Genomic DNA, 19,590 nt, shown 5'->3' on the forward strand with positions numbered 1-19,590 from the left:
ACCCTGCAGGAATAATAAGGTGGCCAAAGGAAGAGATTCAGACCACGGACGTTAAGACCCGAAAGCTCCTAACCATGCATGGAGGGTTCCATCCCAAATCCAGCACCCTGAGACTGTACGCAAGCCGAAAGGAAGGAGGCCGGGGACTAGTGAGTGTGAGAGCCACTGTCCAGGATGAAACATCCAAGCTCCGTGAATACATCAAGGAGAAGGCTCCAACGGATGACGTACTCCGAGAATGTCTCAGACAATGGGGAACAGAAGATGAGGCGCTGGAAGAGGGACCATCATGGGAGGACAAGCCCCTACACGGGATGTACCACCGGACCATAACTGAAGTGGCCGATCTCAAGAAGTCCTATCAGTGGCTAGAGAGGGCTGGCCTGAAGGACAGCACAGAGGCACTCATCCTAGCTGCTCAGGAGCAGGCCCTGAGCACCAGAGCCATTGAGGCCCAGATATACCACACCAGACAAGACCCAAGGTGTAGGTTGTGCAAAGAGGCACCTGAGACGATCCAACACATAACTGCAGGGTGTAAGATGCTGGCAGGGAAAGCCTACATGGAACGCCATAACCAGGTGGCTGGCATAGTCTACCGAAACATCTGTGCGGAGTATGGACTGGAAACCCCAAGGTCAAAATGGGAAACACCTCCGAAGGTGGTGGAGAATGACAGAGCGAAGATCCTGTGGGACTTCCAGATCCAGACTGACAAGATGGTAATGGCGAACCAACCAGATATCGTGATCATAGATAATGGGCAGAGGAAAGCCGTTGTAGTGGATGTAGCGGTCCCAAATGATGGAAACATCAGAAAGAAGGAACACGAAAAACTCGAGAAATACCAAGGGCTCAGAGAAGAGCTGGAGAGAGCCTGGAAGGTAAAGGTGACAGTCGTGCCTGTGGTGGTCGGAGCACTCGGGGCAGTGACCCCCAAACTAGATGAGTGGTTGCAACAGATCCCGGGAACAACATCGGACATCTCAGTCCAGAAATGTGCAGTGCTGGGAACAGCAAGAATACTGCGCAGAACCCTCAAGCTTCCTGGCCTCTGGTAGAGGACCCGAGCTGAATGAGGGACGGACACCACCCGAGGGGGGGTGAGACGAGGAATTTTTTATATATAATGTATATGTATGTATATGTGTGTGTATATATAATACACACACACACTATATATGACGATGACAATCCACATGGTTTCATAGAAAGGAGTGTGACTACTAGACTGGTATGCCAGCAGTACAGGCCTGTCTCTCATTGAAAATAAACGTGTGTCACATTATGAAGTGCAAAATTTGGCATCAAAGACCACAAACTCCGAAGCAACTTAAGTTGTAAATCAAGAAAGGAAAAGAATTCCACATTCCCAAATGGTTATTGAGTGTTGTTAAAGCAAAAATGTGATGTAACTGGTGAACGTGATTCTGTCCCCATGTTATTGGAAGGTGTTACATGCATCAAATTCTAAATAAATCACAATTTGCAAGAAATAGAGTACCCGTTTGAACATTAAATGTCTTTCTAGTGTATTCAATAGGTTTAATGTACGCTGAATGTAGGATGATTGCATTGTAAGAGTTTGAAAGAAATCATTGTATTCTCGTTATATTTGTTTTAAACTTCCAAACTTCGTTAGACTTGGGTTTATATGAAGTATGTTCTGTATTATTTGTATATTTATCTCTCCCAAAGGGAATGGGCTATCTGCATGCCAAAGGCATAGTTCACAAAGATCTGAAGTCTAGGAATGTGTTTTATGACTCAAACAGAGTCGTTATAACAGATTTTGGCCTATTTGGGATGGCCGGAGTGGTACAAGAAGGCAGGTAAGAATGCAATTGAGGCATACAGATTGTGCTTACGCTTTAGCTACATTAATTGTGATACATACTGTATATGTTTGTGTTTATAGAAGAAGGAATGTATTGAAGATACCCCAAGGGTGGATCAACTACCTTTCACCAGAGATTGTCCGTGTGATGAGCCCAGAGGTTCCTGAGGACCGGCTGCCTTTCTCAAAAGCTGCTGACATTTATGCTTTTGGGTATTGAATGTCGTCGATTTGATATGAATCTTTTGATAAAAAGGAAGAGTTGTGTAATTTCTAGCATTCGAATTGTTCACGATGATGAATGCAGATCCGTTCTGAGCCTGAAAGCAAATGTACAATCACAAATATCTTGGCTTGACAACATTTATTGCACAGTGGCCAGATTGGTGAAACGGCATGACGCGCAATGAATGTAGCCATGTGCCCACACAGTGATTATTCTAGACATTTTTCTACGCAAAGACATTTTACTCACTTGATTTAACTTGACATTGTCTTCTTTTCAGTACAATCTGGTATGAGCTGCATGTTAGAGATTGGCCAATCACCAACCAACCTGTGGAAGCTAAAATCTGGTTAGTGGGTAGCAATGAGGGCATAAAGAAGGTGCAGGCAGATGCCAACCTGGGCAAGGAAGTTATGGTAAGTCTAACATAAAACTGACATTGTTTTAAAGAACACATTTAGTGGAGATTTCCTTCTAAAATTCACTTTTTCGTTGGTTGTATCACAATGGTGTGTTTGAGTCTGGAGTGTGAAATCACACAACCAAGTAAATCAGACCTATTTCTGAAAACATGTCGGTAAGCAAACTGTTCTGAATTTACATACAACTGTCCCAATATGTAATTGGTCCATCGATGACTCAGAAACTAGGCTATGTGAAGATTTGCCATTTTCCAACAATGGCAGGGCCACACAGAAACATGATTTTGTCAAAGCCAAAAGCTAAGTAGAGCTGCATTGTTGGTTTAGACTACCGTATTTTCCACACTAAAAGGCGCACTGGATTATGAGGCACACCTTCAATGAATGGCCTATTTGGTCATTTTTTTCATATATCGGGCGCACTGCATTATAAGATGCAATCTACAATGTATCCACTAGATGGGGCTATGCTAAAGGAAGTGCCAACAGAACGATCAGATGTCAGTAAAACTTATTTAATAAAGCAGCAACACAGTTTACTGAACCAACAGCAAGTTATAACAGTTAGTGCAACATTCTATCACGTAGTGGAAACAGTCTGATATCGTGGCGGTAAATCTAAGCGCAAGCACAATATCGCTCGAAATAGTGCAAAGCAATAATTGAATTGAATACAACTTTATAGTCAAATGTGCTGTATGTATGTGTAACATACAGCACAGATTAAATTTCTTCCCTCTCAACATAAAACAAAAACATAACAATAATTCAATGTTGTTCAAACGTATATATCCATATTCACACCATGCCCTGGTCGGATCTTTTCTCACTGATTTTTGCACTATGCGCGACTTTCTGACTTTCGGGTTGAGTGAACGCTGGCGCGTTTATTTTAAGTTCCTGTGCCAGCGGTTTTGCCTTTATTCAAATCGTGACTGTACAGACAGTAATAGTTGCTGCTCTCTGCTCAACAACCCAATGTTCGAGTTGGTCCTCCAATTGTGGCCATCGTGTTAGCTCGGAAGCTCTGTGTAGTCTTCATTACCTGACACAGGGCGTCGAGTTGCTTCCGCCACTTCAGCACCATTGACTCATTGAACTCTCTCGCCGCTGCTCTATTTCTGTGTTCAACTGCGTAACCGATCGCCATACGTTTGAAGTCTGCGTTGTAAACATGTCTCTTGAAAGGAGCTATTTTGGGATCGAAATATTACCGTAATGACCATACACAAGGCACATCGGGTTTTAAGGCGCGCTGTGAGCTTTTAAGAAAATGGAAGGCTTTTAGGTGTGCCTCTTAGTGCGGAAAATACGGTACCGTTTGGCAACAGAGTTATAAGCATTACCCTCTGTAAACTGGTACATACTCAAATGTTCGATGAAGTCGAGGCCTTTGTGATTTGTGCTCGGCAATGTATCTGCTTCAAAAAAAAAAGATGAACAATTAATAATAATCCTAATAATTCAAGGGTAAATTCCTTACGTGCTTTTCTTTTGCACTTTCGAGTTTGCCGTCCCGGCTTCTGACACACCCACCTGCTTAATAGTTGTAACTTTTGTCAAAAAAAAAAATATTGATTCTAAATCCAAATTTAACTCAACACTGCCACCCTTAGAAGGACTTCAGTTGTGAGCGGCGCTTTCACACAAACTCCAAGCCGCCCTGCACGGTCAGCTGGAGGACCGAAACAGAGAATTGAATCAAAATGCGCAATATGATGTGTTAAAGAGATGTTAGTATTTAGCATAGTCTCCTGAGCGTGTGAGATTCGATGCTTAAGGTTGACCTAAATGTCAGGGTTGAGAGCCATGTGGATATTCATCATTAAAATATTTGAATTAATTGATCATCTATCTATTTTGTTTGGTAATAATTCACTGTGGTGAGAAGTGAGAAGTATATAATCCTGCCCATAAGTGAACAATACTGCCCTCGCAGCTCAAATTTAAATCCAATAAAAGTAATAAAAAGTTTTTGAAACAGTTTATGGTGATTGCCGAACGCCTGATATACGGAGTCATAGTTGAAGTGGGGAAGTTATCTATCAGTTTGTAACAACTCATGCTGCACATCTCAATTTTCTGCCACAACAGGAGATCCTTTCTGCTTGCTGGTCTTTTGAAATAAACGACAGGCCGACCTTCACCCAGCTGGCTGGTATGTTGGACAGGCTGCCGAAACTGAACCGCAGGCTCTCCCACCCTGGACACTTCTAGAGGTCTCCTGAGTATGTATCATAGAAAATGGGAGTCCACCCAACAATCACCAAAATTCACTCACAGTGATACGCAAGAAGGGAGTTTGAAACAGGAGGAAATGAACTGCCACAGGAAGGATATGATTTTGTTGGGGGAGAAGTCTGATGAAGCTCTATTGCAATTATTAATGGACAATTGGGGACTTTTTACTGTGACTGCTGAAGTTTGGTAATTCTCCCTTTTGTGGAATAGTCTGATCTTCACCACTGACTGATCCACAGTCTCCTGCTGTACCTGATCACCGTGTTCATGATTTCGGATCCAAATGTTTCGCTTCATTCTATGCGCTTCAATTTCACACTGACCTTTGTTTACTGTAATATTGTCTTCTCACAAGCATTGGCATCTGTAAAGGCCTTCTACAGACTACGGCACACACTCATAGCTCAGTGCGCTGGCAGTGTGACGTGCAAATGGGACATTGCTTTTGAAAACACCAATTGATCTGCCCAATTAGCAACGTGAAATGTACAATTCTTCAGAAACCTTAAATTTAACATTATGTCCATATAATACAATTTGGCATTTTATCATGTCCGCTGTGGTTACTCATTTAGCTTGCTATTCAATTTCTTTGAAAGTCTGTTAATAAATTTTATGGGGGCGGAAAAAAATCAAGATGAATATTTAGATCAGTTGTCAGAATATCTAAAGCAGAGTCTCAATTGAATTTCCCCTTAAGAAGTTAGAATAATATGTAGAGTAAATTCCATCCATCTCATCCATTTTCTTATCCACTTTATCCTCACAAGGGTTGCGGGGGGTGCTGGAGACTATGCCAGCTGTTTTCGGGCAGGAGGCGGGGGACACCCTGAACCGGTTGCCACGGCACATGACGAACAACCAACCATATGCGCTCACACTCACACCTAGGGACAATTTAGAGTGTTCAATCAGCCTCCCATGCATATTTTTGGAATGTGGGAGCAAGCCGGAGTACCCGGAGAAAACCCACGCAGGCACGGGGAGAACTCCACACAGGAAGGCCGGAGCTGGAATCGAACCCGGTACCTCTGCACTGTGAGGTCGACGCACTAACCACGCGTCACCGGGCCGCCCGTATAGTAAATTAAAAATCACATTAAAATTAAGGAGTCTGGGAGTGACATAAATGTCACACTGTCTGCAAGTGATATATTTTGTGATGTGTTAAACTGCTCAATTCTTCCTAATAACATGTGATTGCTTCCTCCTTTTACTTCACCTTTAACTGTTGCATCAGGATTTTCGCCACCACATCCTCTATTGCAAAGCTTCATAGCTCAGAGGCTGCCAGATTCATCTCACCGGCTTTAGCTCCTCTTCTTAACATGCATGCCAATCTTTTCTTCGGTACGCCTAATAATATTGGCATTGATGGTTGACATGGTTTACTTAATGTATATGTACATATGTATATACAGAGATAACCTGAGCTGCTGTTTAAATGTATTTATTAGTCCATCTTGATTTTCAAAATACCTTAAACGAGGACATTTTGGAAAATTGATGTTTCAATGACTTATGCAAACGCAGTATCTGTGTTTGTCAATGAATGTTTACGCTTGTTCGCTACATGCACCATATATACATACAGATCCCCCACACTAAATTGACAAAATATAATTTGGGGGATTTAGGGATGACAGTAAATGCTGGCTCTCTGACCGATCATTAGCGTCGTGGCTATCCTGGCATCATCCAAACTGTCACTTTTCAAGAAACAAAAAAACATTTTTTGAGACATTAACAATGGATCGTCAAAGAGGGCAAGGCATTTTCTGCACTTTAGATTACCACCAATTTGTAAAGAAGATACCCATGTGGGGACTCTCACAAGTATCAATAAAAATATGAGAATTACCAAATTTGGACAGAGAAGATTTATGCCCGACAGTGATGATTTGTTGATGCCAAATATAGTGGGGAAAGTCACTAAATTGTCACACTCGCAGTCAAATAGCTCACTTACCTGCTTCTAAAGAACTTATTTTGCAATGCTCAAAGTAGGGGATGAAATTGTGCTTTATTTCTTCATCCTTGGGAAATGTTGATGAAAGTTATTCAGATAAATGGGAACCATTTTGGATTGGAGGGAAAAAAAAGCATGACATGTACAATCGTTTACGATGATACTAATGCAGCGTGTTATACCGGAGACAAATTCCTTGTGTGTTCTACATACTTGGCCAATAAAGATGATTCTGATTCTGATTCTGATGACAAGTGTGTTTTTGGGAGAGGGGATTTTACAGAGGATTTGTGCAAAACGTCACGGCTTTAATTGAACACATTAAAGTTGATATCTGAACACTTTGTCAAGCTATTAAAAGATGCAGTAAATGTTAGTTTTTGCATCTTTGACACAAATTTATTTTGTGACCGGACCGCAAGAACACACACACACACACACACACATACATACCCAATGTGCTCCTGAAGCCATTCATGTAGAACTGCAGCTGGTTATGTAAGATGCAAATTGTTACTGTTATAGTATTGAGCCGTTAGGCAGAAAAAGATCAAGCTCCTTAGCAAAGGATGAGAAAAGAACCACTCATATTGCCTCAACCTGGAGCACTCCGATCAGGACAGAGAGTGAGAAAGAATTCAGATCCAAGAATTTGAGGATGAGCTCGATGGGAACAGTCAGAGTTGCGCTTGGAAGACGGAGAGGAAAAAGAAGCAGTGACACCATTTTTGTTGTCCACCACCATGGACTAATCGAGTTGTGTGTGTAGATTTGTTTTCATGGTGTCTTATTGAAAGGTCGACGAGTAAGTAATGCAATAATGACAACTTGACCAAATTTCACTTTCAATCTTTTGCAAAGGCAGTTGCTTTGAATAATTTTTACATTTTAATAGTTTACGGTCATTTCCCTAAATTTCAAACATGCAGTCTACATAGTATTTTCGAAATATGGACAATACAAGTTTGGAGACTACACATTACAGTCTGATTTTAAACCAGAACCTAGAAAGAAGGTTAAGTGCTGGGCACACTCAGGAACTGCCCCTTTTCCTCTACCGCGGATAATTTCATTCTGGCGCTTGAAATGATACATTTGTTGATCAACCCAGTCCAAATTATTGCAGCTGCAGCAGACTTGGCAGGATACACACAAGCCAAAAGGTGCAAACTCATGTTTGTGGTCGAGTGTGACCCTACCAGTGAACAGCTGGTGGGGGGCGGTTATCTTTCCTCTCATATGATTAATAAACTTAGCTACACGTGCAAGAAGAATATGATTATTTGGCACAGTTGATCATTCCAACATTGGGGAAGAATGTAAAGGGGTTGTAGAAAATCAAAAAGAAGTTGGCAGTCAGAGCATCTGTTTTGGGGTAGGATGTGGTTTTGTTTTCAAGAGCAGAGATTTAAGAAGGGCATCCGTTGGAAACCCACGTGTACGGACGGAATACGACGATGACAACCCAGGAGCCACATTCACGGAAGGAGGCGGTTCAAGTTGGATGACATCCATCCATCCATCCTTCTTTTATTGGGGTAGGACTGTTTTGTTTGGGGATGAAACGATCCCAAAACACGGAAATTATATTGGAGAAAGAATAACGCTTAACTTGGCCCCAGTTTGATGAGAGCATGAGCCACCACTGTGGTATGACTGGTATGAGACACGTTTGGCTCAAGGGTGATTGTCCTTGTACACGAGGTAAGATGCCCAATATGTCATTTATAAACTGTGCCTTCAGGAAATATATTGACTCGCCACTTTCACAGCCACCGAGACATGTCTGTTTATTTTCCACAACACTAGTGCACTAATACGGTTGATGAGAACAGCTGGATACGAAACCATGAACGTGGGACACAGAAAATGAAACGCAAGTAAATCAAGTCAAAACAATGCAAAAGTCCTCAAAACACAGATCATGACAAACAATTGATTAAAATTATGCACGCAAATCTAAAACAAGCAAAGTAGTGCACATTTTGTGGTACATTTCACGAGTACGGCTGACTATTTAGCCCCCCCCCCCCAAAAAAAAATCATACCGTTGTTAACTAAAGGGCTGTAAATAATTTACAAACTGTTGCTCAACTAATTATTTTTAAACAATAATTAAAACATTTGTTGTCAGCGGCTTACTTATGCAGTATACCCGCGTGTCACCCCTCAAGGTGGCTGGATAAACGGAGGAAAAATCTGCGTGACAGTCTCTTGTTTTATTAGAATTGGTGATAGTCAAGTATAACACACACAGCATACATAGTGGACAAACCGGACGTTGGAATAGATCCTTCAAGGTAAAACAGGAAATAATTGAGAGCATATTTGTCTGTTCACAACAACATTCTTACAGACACTCGTAAAGTGGTAAATGAAATTTTAATGTTTATGGATATCTGTGTATCATTTGTGTGTGTGGTATCACGATTCACTCAGTATACCTTAAATACCACTTTTGACATATGCATGAAAATGCAACAAGAGCCTTGTGAGACATATTTTGGTTTTCAAATGGAAATTAATGCAAAATGTTATCTTCTTTTCTTTCGGCTTTTCCCTTCAGGGGTCGCCACGGCGAATCACTTGCCTCCATCTCAATACAAAATGTTATAAAGGTCTGACATTTAAAAATAGAACAAGGAAACGGCATCCAGTCACACTCAAATGACGAGACTTTGGTCGCAATCATTCACTTGTTTCACAACTGTCAATAAACAGTCAGATGATCTGGTGATGTTATTGGCACATTCCGTTGATCTTTAACTAAAAGTTGGCCAACAGTACTTATCACACGGAACATCTCAGCATTTAATCAAATCGAGTTATATTCACAGTCATTCATTACTTGGAGTTAATAACCAGAAAAGGCGAATTTTTGTAACTCGCGTCAACATCCTTCTGACGAGAAATTCCGCAAGTGGCCTGCAAATTTGTTCCTGAGTCCCGCCCACGTATCACAAAATCGAAACTTTTCAGCGGAATTGAAACCGAGTCTTGTATATCATCTGTCACAGCTTCTCACAGCTACACGCAACGCAAACATTCCTCGTATGATGGCTTACCCTCAACACACGCCGTTTTATAATCCGGTAAGAGAAATCATCTTTTGTTTGTTGAATTTATTTTGCTCTGAGACCCAATCTTTTCTTGTTGAGCACAGCGAGGAGGCGCTGGAATTTGTTTGTGCCGTTACTCAAATACAGCAGGCTTCTATTAGTGACTGCTCGCAGTTTGAGCATTTGAACATTCCATTTCGTCCTCATTGGTTGTCTTTTTGCGCCATCTGCACAATGCACAGTTCTGCACAGTTCTGATGACAGTGTTTTTGAAGTAAAACGTGGGGTGCGGTAGAACACGGATGCAATTACGCAATTTTAAAAGTTCTATGGGTCTAAGAAAAAGGCATTCTGTCTCCCCATTTCTACATCACGTTTATTATTCATCCATCCATTTTCAACACCGTTTATCCTGAACAAGGTCGCGTGGGGTGCTGGAGGACATCCTTGCAGACTTGGTGCGAAGTCAGACTACAGCCAGGGGTGGGCAAACTTTTTGGCTGGGGGCCCAGGCTTTCCACTCACTAAACTAGCCTCATATGGATCTGATGTCCCATTTCAAAATAAAAGGCCTCTGAAATCTGACATGTTGACCTAAATTCTGACATGTTGACCTTTTCGCCCATTTTCAAAACATCTTAAAAGAAAGAATTTTAGTTATCCCTCAACCAGACCAGGTTTGTGTATCATCTGTGAAAGGGAATATGGTGATTGTGGAGCTGAATAAACAAGTTGCTGTTACCTGATTAGGTTATTTTATGAACAGTCTGACATGAGTGCAATTTTTTCAATCTGGACTTTAAATTATTACAATACGATACAAAAAAGCCTTTCAACATACACACCAACACACACAAGCACACACAGTACATATATACACACCTACAAATTTACACTCATGCACTCATGTACATATACATACATATTCATACTATACATATATACACACCATTCACACACACACACACACACAGGGTGAAAAGATGAACATGTCAGAATTTAGGTCAACATGTCAGATTTCAGAGGCCTTTTATTTTGAAATGGGACATCAGATCCGTATGAGGATAGTCTGGTTGGATACCTGGGGTGCTCTAGTGTCCCCAAAAATTAAATTTTTTAAAGATTTTTTTTAATGCGCAAAAAGGTCAACATGTCAGAATTCAGGTCCAGATGTCAGATTTCAGAGGCATTGTACAGTACTGTATTTCGAAATGGGACATCAGATCTGAGCGAGGGTACTCTGATTGGATACCTGGGGTGCTCTAGTGACCTGGTCTGGTTGAATTCATTTTAGTTATCAAGGTGAAAATGGGAATCACAGTTATAAAATGAAAATATATAAATGCATATGATGAAAAAAGCCACTGTTATGCCATTATGAAAGTTGTAATGACAATGGTGAAAATGTAAAATTGTAAAAAAAAGACTGGGGTCGGCAATCTACTCTAAGAGAACTTTGAACCGTCTCACACAGAAAAAAAAAAATGGGAGCCACAAAACCCTTTTGACATCTCATGTAGGGATAACACTGTATATACAGTACAAGAACGTGGCAAAGTACGTCCTGGGGGTCACATCCCACCCGCCCGCAGTCTCTGATCGGCCCTCACAGTGACAATGAAGTCAAAGTAAAACCTCAAACCTGGTGCTTTAATTTTGAAAGTTGTGCTTTTATTTCATGAGCATCCGTGTGTACGCCAGTAACTACAAGCAAAATCGCAAGCAATAGCTACGACTTGTGTCAGCAGTGTTGACAACCTGTTACCTAAGCCCTGAGCAACCGTGCTGTCATATTTAGTTGACAGCAAATGGCAAAATGGCTGCCCCCTAAGATGGACAAAAACAGCTAGAATTTACTACCCTGTTTTAGACGAGTGGGGCTGCATAGAACGTATTATTGTAAACAAAATTTTGGGGTTGACTTCCCCTTTAAACAGAACAATCACAGCAGCAGGTTGATTTAATGTGATAGTTCCTGTATACAAGTTTAATACTTGTGTATATTTTTTGTTCCACAAAAACAGAATGGTGAATATTGTTCAGATATACTGAAGCAATCACTGATTTGTTTACATTGATGTTTTAATATGTAAAAAGAACCAGCTTATTGTGATAATAAGAGAAGTTATTGTAGAAAAAGAGAACGAGCTTGTTCTGTTTCCCTTTGTTTATAGTAGAATATTAAGCTTGTTCTGTTAGCAATGATTTTTGTTTACATATTGGAATCAGTAAATCTGAGTTGGTTTTAAAATAAAATGAATTCTATTGTGTTTATTTGGAGTTACCTTTAATTAGAATATTTATTAATTTGTATAGTTTTTGTTTGTTCGTTTACAGAAGCGCCATTGTTACCGTATCAAAATATCATGTTGAAATTGCATTTATCGTATCTAATTGTATTGTTCCAAAAAAACAAGATATCTCTTTGTGTCGAATCGTTAGGCCTTATATCGATACATATCATATCAACCACAAAACATCATTGCACCCCAACGAGACCTGCTTATGTTCATGGCAAGTAAGGTTAGGTCTTTTGAAATGGTACACCTCAGGTTCCGATTACTGTTCTTCGATTTGATTCCGGGTCCTAATGATTCTTGGTACTAATTCTTAAAAAAAAAAAATGTCAGCCATACCAGTTATTTTTGGACAAATCGTATGAACTCGTCTGTTCTTTAATTTCATTAATTGTTTCCTGTTTGTGAACTTTATTCTGAGTTACTCAAAGGGCTATTTTAATGAGTATATACATTTTTCACAAAAGCTCTATTTTCAAGAACCTCAAGAAAATACAATAAAGAGGCAGTTGTTTAAAGCATTCGGTGTTTCCAAGTATTTTTTGACATCACCATTTTATATGCTCACTGTCCTCTTCACAAACAGTGGGATTAATATCGATGCACATGAGTGTGTGTTCTCGTTCATTTTTGTCAGATCACTTGTGATCATGCAAAATTTCAGCTTCGGAGGACTTTATTTCAAGCTCGATGGCGGAAAAGAATCTTGACATGTGTGGTGCTCTGTGTTGCAATAATCGGAGCAGACTACACACAAAATGACCCAAACTATTAAATGCCAGATTTTTTTTTTGAATCTTAATGTAGAGATAAAAATCTTTTAAGATTTGAAAGCTCTTTATGCATGTACCCTGCCTTAGCTTAGTTAAAATTGCTTCTAACGAGTACAAACTTTTCACAGAAGTTTATCAGAATCAGAATCATCAGAATCAGAATCATCTTTATTGGCCAAGTATGTAGAACACACAAGGAATTTGTCTCCGGTATAACACGCTGCATTAGTATCATCGTAAACAACAAATCATTGAACCATTTTAGAGTAACCAGTAGCAGTATTTGTAGTACAAGAAGAGTGACTACGTCAGTGACTGTTTAAGGAGTTAATGGCTAGAGGGAAGAAGCTGTTTAAGTGTCTACTGGATTTGGTGCGCATGGATCTGTAGCGTCTGCCTGAGGGGAGTAGCTGGAAAAGGTGGTGGGCAGGGTGCGGGGGATCCAGGAGGATTTTCCGTGCCCTTGTCTTGATTCTTGCAGTGTGCAAGATATATGCAAGATTATATTGTCAAAGTTATCAGAGGTCATGATAAAAATTATGGGAGGGTGTGATGCTCAGTTTGTCCTGAATCCGGTGAGTCAAACATTGATATTGATATTGCAAAAAAAAGTGATAATTTTGAAAGTGCAAATAATTATTTGTAAATGTTTTGTAATTTTGCACTCATTATCAGCTTTGATAGGTGTTTAGTATGTACCATACAGCATTTTTTCATTTACAATTGGATTTACTGTATTAAATCAAGAAGTCTTTCTCTTTGTAGAGAATTCCCTTCACTGGTTCCATCAGTGGTGGTCTACAGGAGGGCAAATCCATCACCATTAGTGGATGGGTCCAACCTGGAGCTGACAGGTCAAAGCAATCCTTCTTTGAGCATTTTCTGCATTTTCACTGAGTAAAAACACATTTTTTTTGTTGTATAACAAAGTTTTGTCGACTGATTATATACGTTGGTATGCTTAATTTGTTTTATAGGTTCCATGTGAATTTACAGTGTGGCTCCAGCGCAAATGCAAACATTGCGCTCCATTTCAACCCACGGTATGACAGTCATCCGTGCTACGTTGTTACCAATACCTTCCAGCATGGCCATTGGGGGACAGAAGAAAGGAAGCAAAACGCGCCTTTACCCACTGGCTCTGCCTTCAACCTGCTGATCACAGTCACCAGGGACTCCTACCAGGTCTAGTACCTTGATCGTAAAGTCGGCAAATCTGTCCTCGTGGTACAAATGACTTTGTAATTTCCATCTTTTTCGTCTCTAGCTGAACGTCAATGGCGCTCACTTTATGGAGTATAGACACCGTATTCCATTTTACCAAGTGGATACCATCTCCATTGCTGGAAAAGTCGACATTTCCTCCATTACCTTCATTAATTCAATGGTAAAAAAAAAAAAAAAAAATCACGATTGATCAGTATGATGAAAGTTTTTCATGAAGAGAATTTTAAGTCTAACTACTTATCGATTGCTCGTCATTCCTTGGACAGCCGGCATTTCCTGCTCAGCCCGGTTTTCCCTCACAGGGAATGTTTCCAAACCAGCCAGGATTCTCACCTTTTCCAGGATTTCCCCCACAGCCTGGATTCCCCTCACAACCGGGATTCCCCTCACAACCAGGATTGGCTCCCGCAATCTATGTGAGTCAGTTAAAAGTCTTTAACAGACATACGGGGAAGAGTTTCACACACAGTATTCAAGGAAATTGAATGAACATTTTTTTCCAAATGAGAAGTTGATCTGTGTAATCCTTAAATAATGGAATGATGATGAAACAAGTATTCAATAAGCTTGTAACTGTTTTATGATCTCTTGTTATATGTGAATAGACTGTTCCATACAAGGCCTTCATCAGTGGAGGATTTAGGGCTGGTAGGACCATTACCATTCAAGGGACTGTTCACCCCAATGCCACAAGGTCGGGCATCATCGTTTTAAAATTTTTATTTCTGAATGAGTTCAAAGCTGAATTGAAAAATGATCCATCTTTCATTCTGAACACTCTATTAACCCTTTCGTGCACCCTGTAACCTGATAACATGATAAGCTGTCCACTGTAGTAACCGCTGTCCCTCATAGGGTTAACATTTGTTTTACACTGTTCAGACTGAATCGATGAATTGTTTTCACAATTTATTTGTGTTTATTGATTTAATTTACAGAATAATCACAAGTGTAGCATTTAAAGTAGAATAATTACTTGTCATGCAAGGGGGAAAAAGTACAGTAAGTAAGATTTTTCTTCTATGACTTTTGGACCCATAGTATAACCTGAAAATGGTTTGCAGTGTTGGACTGCTAAACTGTTCAAATTTCACAATGTCATCATATTATGCTAGGCTATGCCTTTATATGATGTCACATGATATGATCTCTTCTGAAATTAGGCTACATGGTTATTTATATGTGTAGTTGTTAATGTTGGGTTGCGTATCATCCAAGAATAAATTACAACTAGACTGCTGTCCAAACACATTTGGAACTTCTAAAAGTGGAGTCTGACCACACAATCACATACAAACAAATCCACCACATGGACATGAATAGCATTGTCATTTTTTTGTTTTGATGTACCGTATTGGCTCCTAATATAAGACAGCCCTGATTATAAGACGACCCCCTGTTTTTCAAGAATCACGTTTGAAAAAAGACTTTTTGAACACCAAATTAATTTTTATACAGAAAATAATTACAGTACATCTGAAACAAATGATTCTAACAATATATTTGAGGGAAAATATATTATTTTGCCTCATTCAAATCTTAATATCTGAACATTTAAATATGTAAACTAAAGTGCAATCACATTCGCAAATGAATGGCTTCTGGTTTTTGAAATGTAAATTACATACATCATAACTTCTCCTCAGCTGCTGATTAACCTGGCTGATCTTCGACCCACTTTTCTCCAGATTGTCAGTACATTTCTCCATTTTCTGTTATCTCTTCTATTATTTTCTTCTCTTTTCTTTCTTACCGCTATTTTTTTATTTTTCTTCTTCGTGCTACCACTATTTTTATTTTTATTCTACGTGACAGGGGTTCACTTTGGCCTGGGGAGTCAAGTTCAGCATTCGTTTCAATGATATCTGGCGTCATCTAGTAGCGTGAATGGGTATAATGTCTAGACCCCGAATATAAGACGACCCCCACTTTTTCGGTCTTATTTCAATGCAAAAAACACCGTCTTATATTCGGGCCAATACGGTATAAGACCGTAACACACTGAGCAACGAAACCTTGCGAGTGTTTGCGGAGGTCGTGAATGTTGTTCAGGGTCACAAACGATTCCAAAGACATTCACCAACCGTTGAAATGGTGGCAATTTTTCTGGTCGGCTATCTTCAACCTTTAGCAACCTTTAACAAACCCTGACAAAAAAAAAAAACAACACTCGCCAAGACTTTGCTGCTCATAAGTTACATCGATTTGATGTTTCCTGGGTCTCTCACACTGTGATCACACTGGCTACTAAAAACAACTGCTCAACAAGCTGGCTGGGTAAGTCATATTTGGAGATGACATACGATGTCCATTAACCCTTTCAGGGACAGCGGATACTGCAGTGGACAGCTTATTTGATTTGATTTGATTTTACTTTTTATTTGGTCTCCCACAGGAGAAACTTGTCTTGGAGGACAGGCCCCCCATGCCGCTACATACATTGAACAATACATACAGTATACCATAAGCAACAGACATTGGACAATAATACAATATAGGACAATATATACTCTACATACATTGGACAATACGTTACAGGCATCTGCACACCCCACACTGCCCTCATGTCCTCCTGCTTGTCTGTCTGCTTTCCTCTAGTTGTTTGTTAATTAGGTTGATAGCCTGCGGTATGAATGAGTTTTTGTATCGGTTTAGTTTGCATAGAAGGGTCCTGTACCTCCTTTCTGAGTGTAGGAGCTCGAATTGGGAGTGCAGCACGTGAGAAGGATTGTCTAGAATGTTGTTGGCCTGTTATCAGGTTACAGGTTATCATTCATGGTGCATGAAAGGGTGAAACACTTCCAAAATATTTCCCTGTTTTTCATCTCAGATTCAATGTCAATCTGAACCATCCCGCTGGCATTGCTCTACATTATAATCCACGTTTCAATGAGAACGTCGTGGTTCGCAACACCAAGCAGGGGGAGAAATGGGGCTCAGAGGAACGTGGTGGCCCAATGCCCTTTCACAAGGGACAGCCTTTCACGGTAGGTTACTCCACTGTTATCCACCCATTGGTTTTCTATTATCCGTATGATATGCCATATGTCATGGAAGGTCCACATTGGACTGTCTTTCATGAATTATTATGAGTATTATTATTAAGTTGAATATGTAAAAACGTATCAAATACTATTGCTACCATTTATGGATCGTATTCACGTTTGCCATCTCAGTGGTGATTTGCAATGCACTCCGAGTGATCAAGTTCGTTGGCATCTGGAAAGAACTGAACTGAATCGGAATTGAAGTTTGACCGCGTGACTGACAAATAACGATACTGTTTTGATGTAGCTGACCATCTGTTGTGAGAATCACTCCTTCAGGATCGTGGCGAATGGAATGCAAGCTCACACCTACAGGCACCGTTTCACTCACCTGCAACACATTTCAGAGCTGGAGATCAACGGTGACATCAGCATCACCTCGGTGAATGTGTAGAGATTCAGGAAGGGCAGTCCCACATAGTATGTGATGGCCTCAACTATCATGTATTTTCTCATTTGTTATTTTCAAATGCACACAATTAACATATATTCAGATTAATGACTGTACTGTATCATGACACTCGGCTAAAAACAGTCTTGGCTGAAAAACAAGAAGTTCACTGAACTCTGTTTACATGTCTGACTGGATGGAACTATTAAAGTAACAAAAGCACCAAAATTTGATATGTCAGTACTTTCACTGTGAATCTAAGTCACTTTGGGAAGTTGACTCTGGCATATCATTTTCCAGTGGGGGTTTTTCCATTTGTACAATCATTCTTCATTTGTGACAATTTTAAATAAAGTTTGGTGTGTTTCAGTTCTTCTGCACCAAAATAGATACCTATAAAATTTTGAAGACTTAGAAAACATCTTATGAGTTTCAATTGTTCATGATTAACAATCCACTCCTTAACCCTAAAGTTGCAAGGTTAGGCGGAATCATTTTAAAAGTGAAAAATAGGTAATATCAACCAGGTTTCAGTTCATAGAATTTTCAATTGCAGCTTGCTAGTTTTGGGGTAATTAAAACAGTTCTAGCATCATGTTGTCCTTTACAAAGTTGGGCAGAAAAAAAACATTGGAAGGGAAAAAAAGCCTCAACTCAACCTCCGCTGATGCCACATCAAGAAATATTAATAATTAAAAAAAAATAACTCTCAGTATCTTGCATATGTGTGACAGACAACTAAGGGGACAAAGTCAATAGTATCCAGCTGCAGACTCGGAGGAGGTAGCTTTAGGCAATGGTAGACATACGCCGGAAGTGGCTGTGGTAAGTTTAGGCAAATGGATTTTCAAAATAAAAGTAATGTTCATTAATTGTAATAGGGAATTTAAATTATTTTATCAAGTTAAGATTATTAATATTTTTTTATCAAACTAATTTGAGATAGAATTACTTTGACTTATTTGATGACCTACTTTGCAATACAACTAAAATTAGTAGCTCTTAGACTCCGTGGTTAACATAACAGGTTTGACGAGTAGAATCAATAATTCATAAGGTTTTAATATAATACAATAATTACAAAACACCTGGAGATGACATACGCTTTTTAATGCTTTTTATGCATTATAATAAATAAAACAAATTCAGAAACTATCAATATCACACAACTTCAAACCAGGATGTATGAAGCTTGATGGAACTGTTCTTAAGTTTAACAAAAAATAGATCAAATAAAACCAGATTCTGTATCCCCGCCAAAATGTATACCTATATTCCCTAAATGATCCATGTCCATTTCTAAAGCACTGTAGGATTCAAAAATAAAACACAAAAAGTATTTTTGAAAAAGCACTTTATTGCTCACTCACTCACTCGCTCACTTCTCTTGTTGTCGCAACTCCTTTTCGATCCTCTGCTCAAATTCCTCTCTTTCACTGAAATAAGGTTGTAAAACATGAAATGCAACAGAAACTGAAATGTTTTGAAATGTATTATTTGGTACATAAGAAAGGGAGTAAGGATTTAATTGCATTTTAGTTGAAAGAGAATTAGACAATTTACTCTTACCTTGTGTGTAACGTTTGTCCAACAATAAATAAGTGTTCGGCATGTGCCACTGAGACCTTGTGGGTCATGGCGAGACCATAAATAATAGCCGATTAAGAGAAAAGGATTTGTACATTGTGTGAATATTTTTCTTAAATTTCAATCTACAAATACAAAAAAATCTATATTTTTGTATCTATTTTGAAAGTGTGGAGCAGCTGGGGATAACATGACCTCTGGGAATAGAACATCCATCAAAAGGTCCACCTCATTCACAACGTTGTTGGGAGTTCCTTCTCGTTCCACGATGCCCCTCAGATGTCTAAAAAGGATATCCCGGTGTTCCTCTGTGTCCAAGTAGACAGGCACCTTCAGGCACTCATGTTTAAAATATCTTGGCTTGCCGTTGAGTACATCCTATTGACAATTTTGTGGAAATTGCATAAGTGGCCTGTGTGGTCATTTTGTGAATTCAAATAGGCATCAAATGCCAGTTCCTTTTAAACCATTTAGAAATGATAAAGCTTGATAAACAAGTCACATATTTTTCTGT

At 39.6% G+C, this 19,590-nt stretch overlaps 2 protein-coding genes across 3 annotated transcripts in view; both read left to right on the plus strand.

The window, feature by feature from the left end:
* The window catches only part of LOC147197700 (kinase suppressor of Ras 1-like), a 32,965-nt gene extending 26,028 nt beyond the window's left edge, over nt 1-6,937 (plus strand). Inside the window, exons 15-19 of one of the 2 annotated variants that reach the window (XM_086125059.1) lie at nt 1,699-1,832; nt 1,919-2,050; nt 2,344-2,479; nt 4,580-4,713; nt 5,497-6,937. In XM_086125059.1, the coding sequence (XP_085981185.1) occupies nt 1,699-1,832; nt 1,919-2,050; nt 2,344-2,479; nt 4,580-4,702 (525 nt within the window). In that variant the 3' untranslated portion in view covers nt 4,703-4,713; nt 5,497-6,937. Of the gene's footprint in view, nt 1-1,698; nt 1,833-1,918; nt 2,051-2,343; nt 2,480-4,579 lie in introns of both variants that reach the window. The other variant, XM_086125058.1, reaches the window with a different exon arrangement.
* A 2,584-nt stretch (nt 6,938-9,521) lies between these two features.
* Nucleotides 9,522-19,161, plus strand: lgals9l3 (lectin, galactoside-binding, soluble, 9 (galectin 9)-like 3). The gene is made up of 8 exons (XM_086125979.1): nt 9,522-9,787; nt 13,590-13,678; nt 13,802-14,009; nt 14,092-14,211; nt 14,318-14,467; nt 14,657-14,745; nt 16,882-17,038; nt 17,346-19,161. The coding sequence occupies exons 1-8, from the start codon at nt 9,749-9,751 to the stop codon at nt 17,490-17,492; spliced, it is 999 nt and encodes a 332-aa protein (XP_085982105.1). The 5' UTR covers nt 9,522-9,748; the 3' UTR covers nt 17,493-19,161.
* Nucleotides 19,162-19,590: the final 429 nt, after the last annotated feature.

This window comes from Hippocampus guttulatus, chromosome 12 (genome assembly GCF_054856545.1).
Source record: "Hippocampus guttulatus isolate MCC_2025c chromosome 12, RoL_Hgut_1.0, whole genome shotgun sequence".
NCBI lineage: Eukaryota > Metazoa > Chordata > Actinopteri > Syngnathiformes > Syngnathidae > Hippocampus > Hippocampus guttulatus.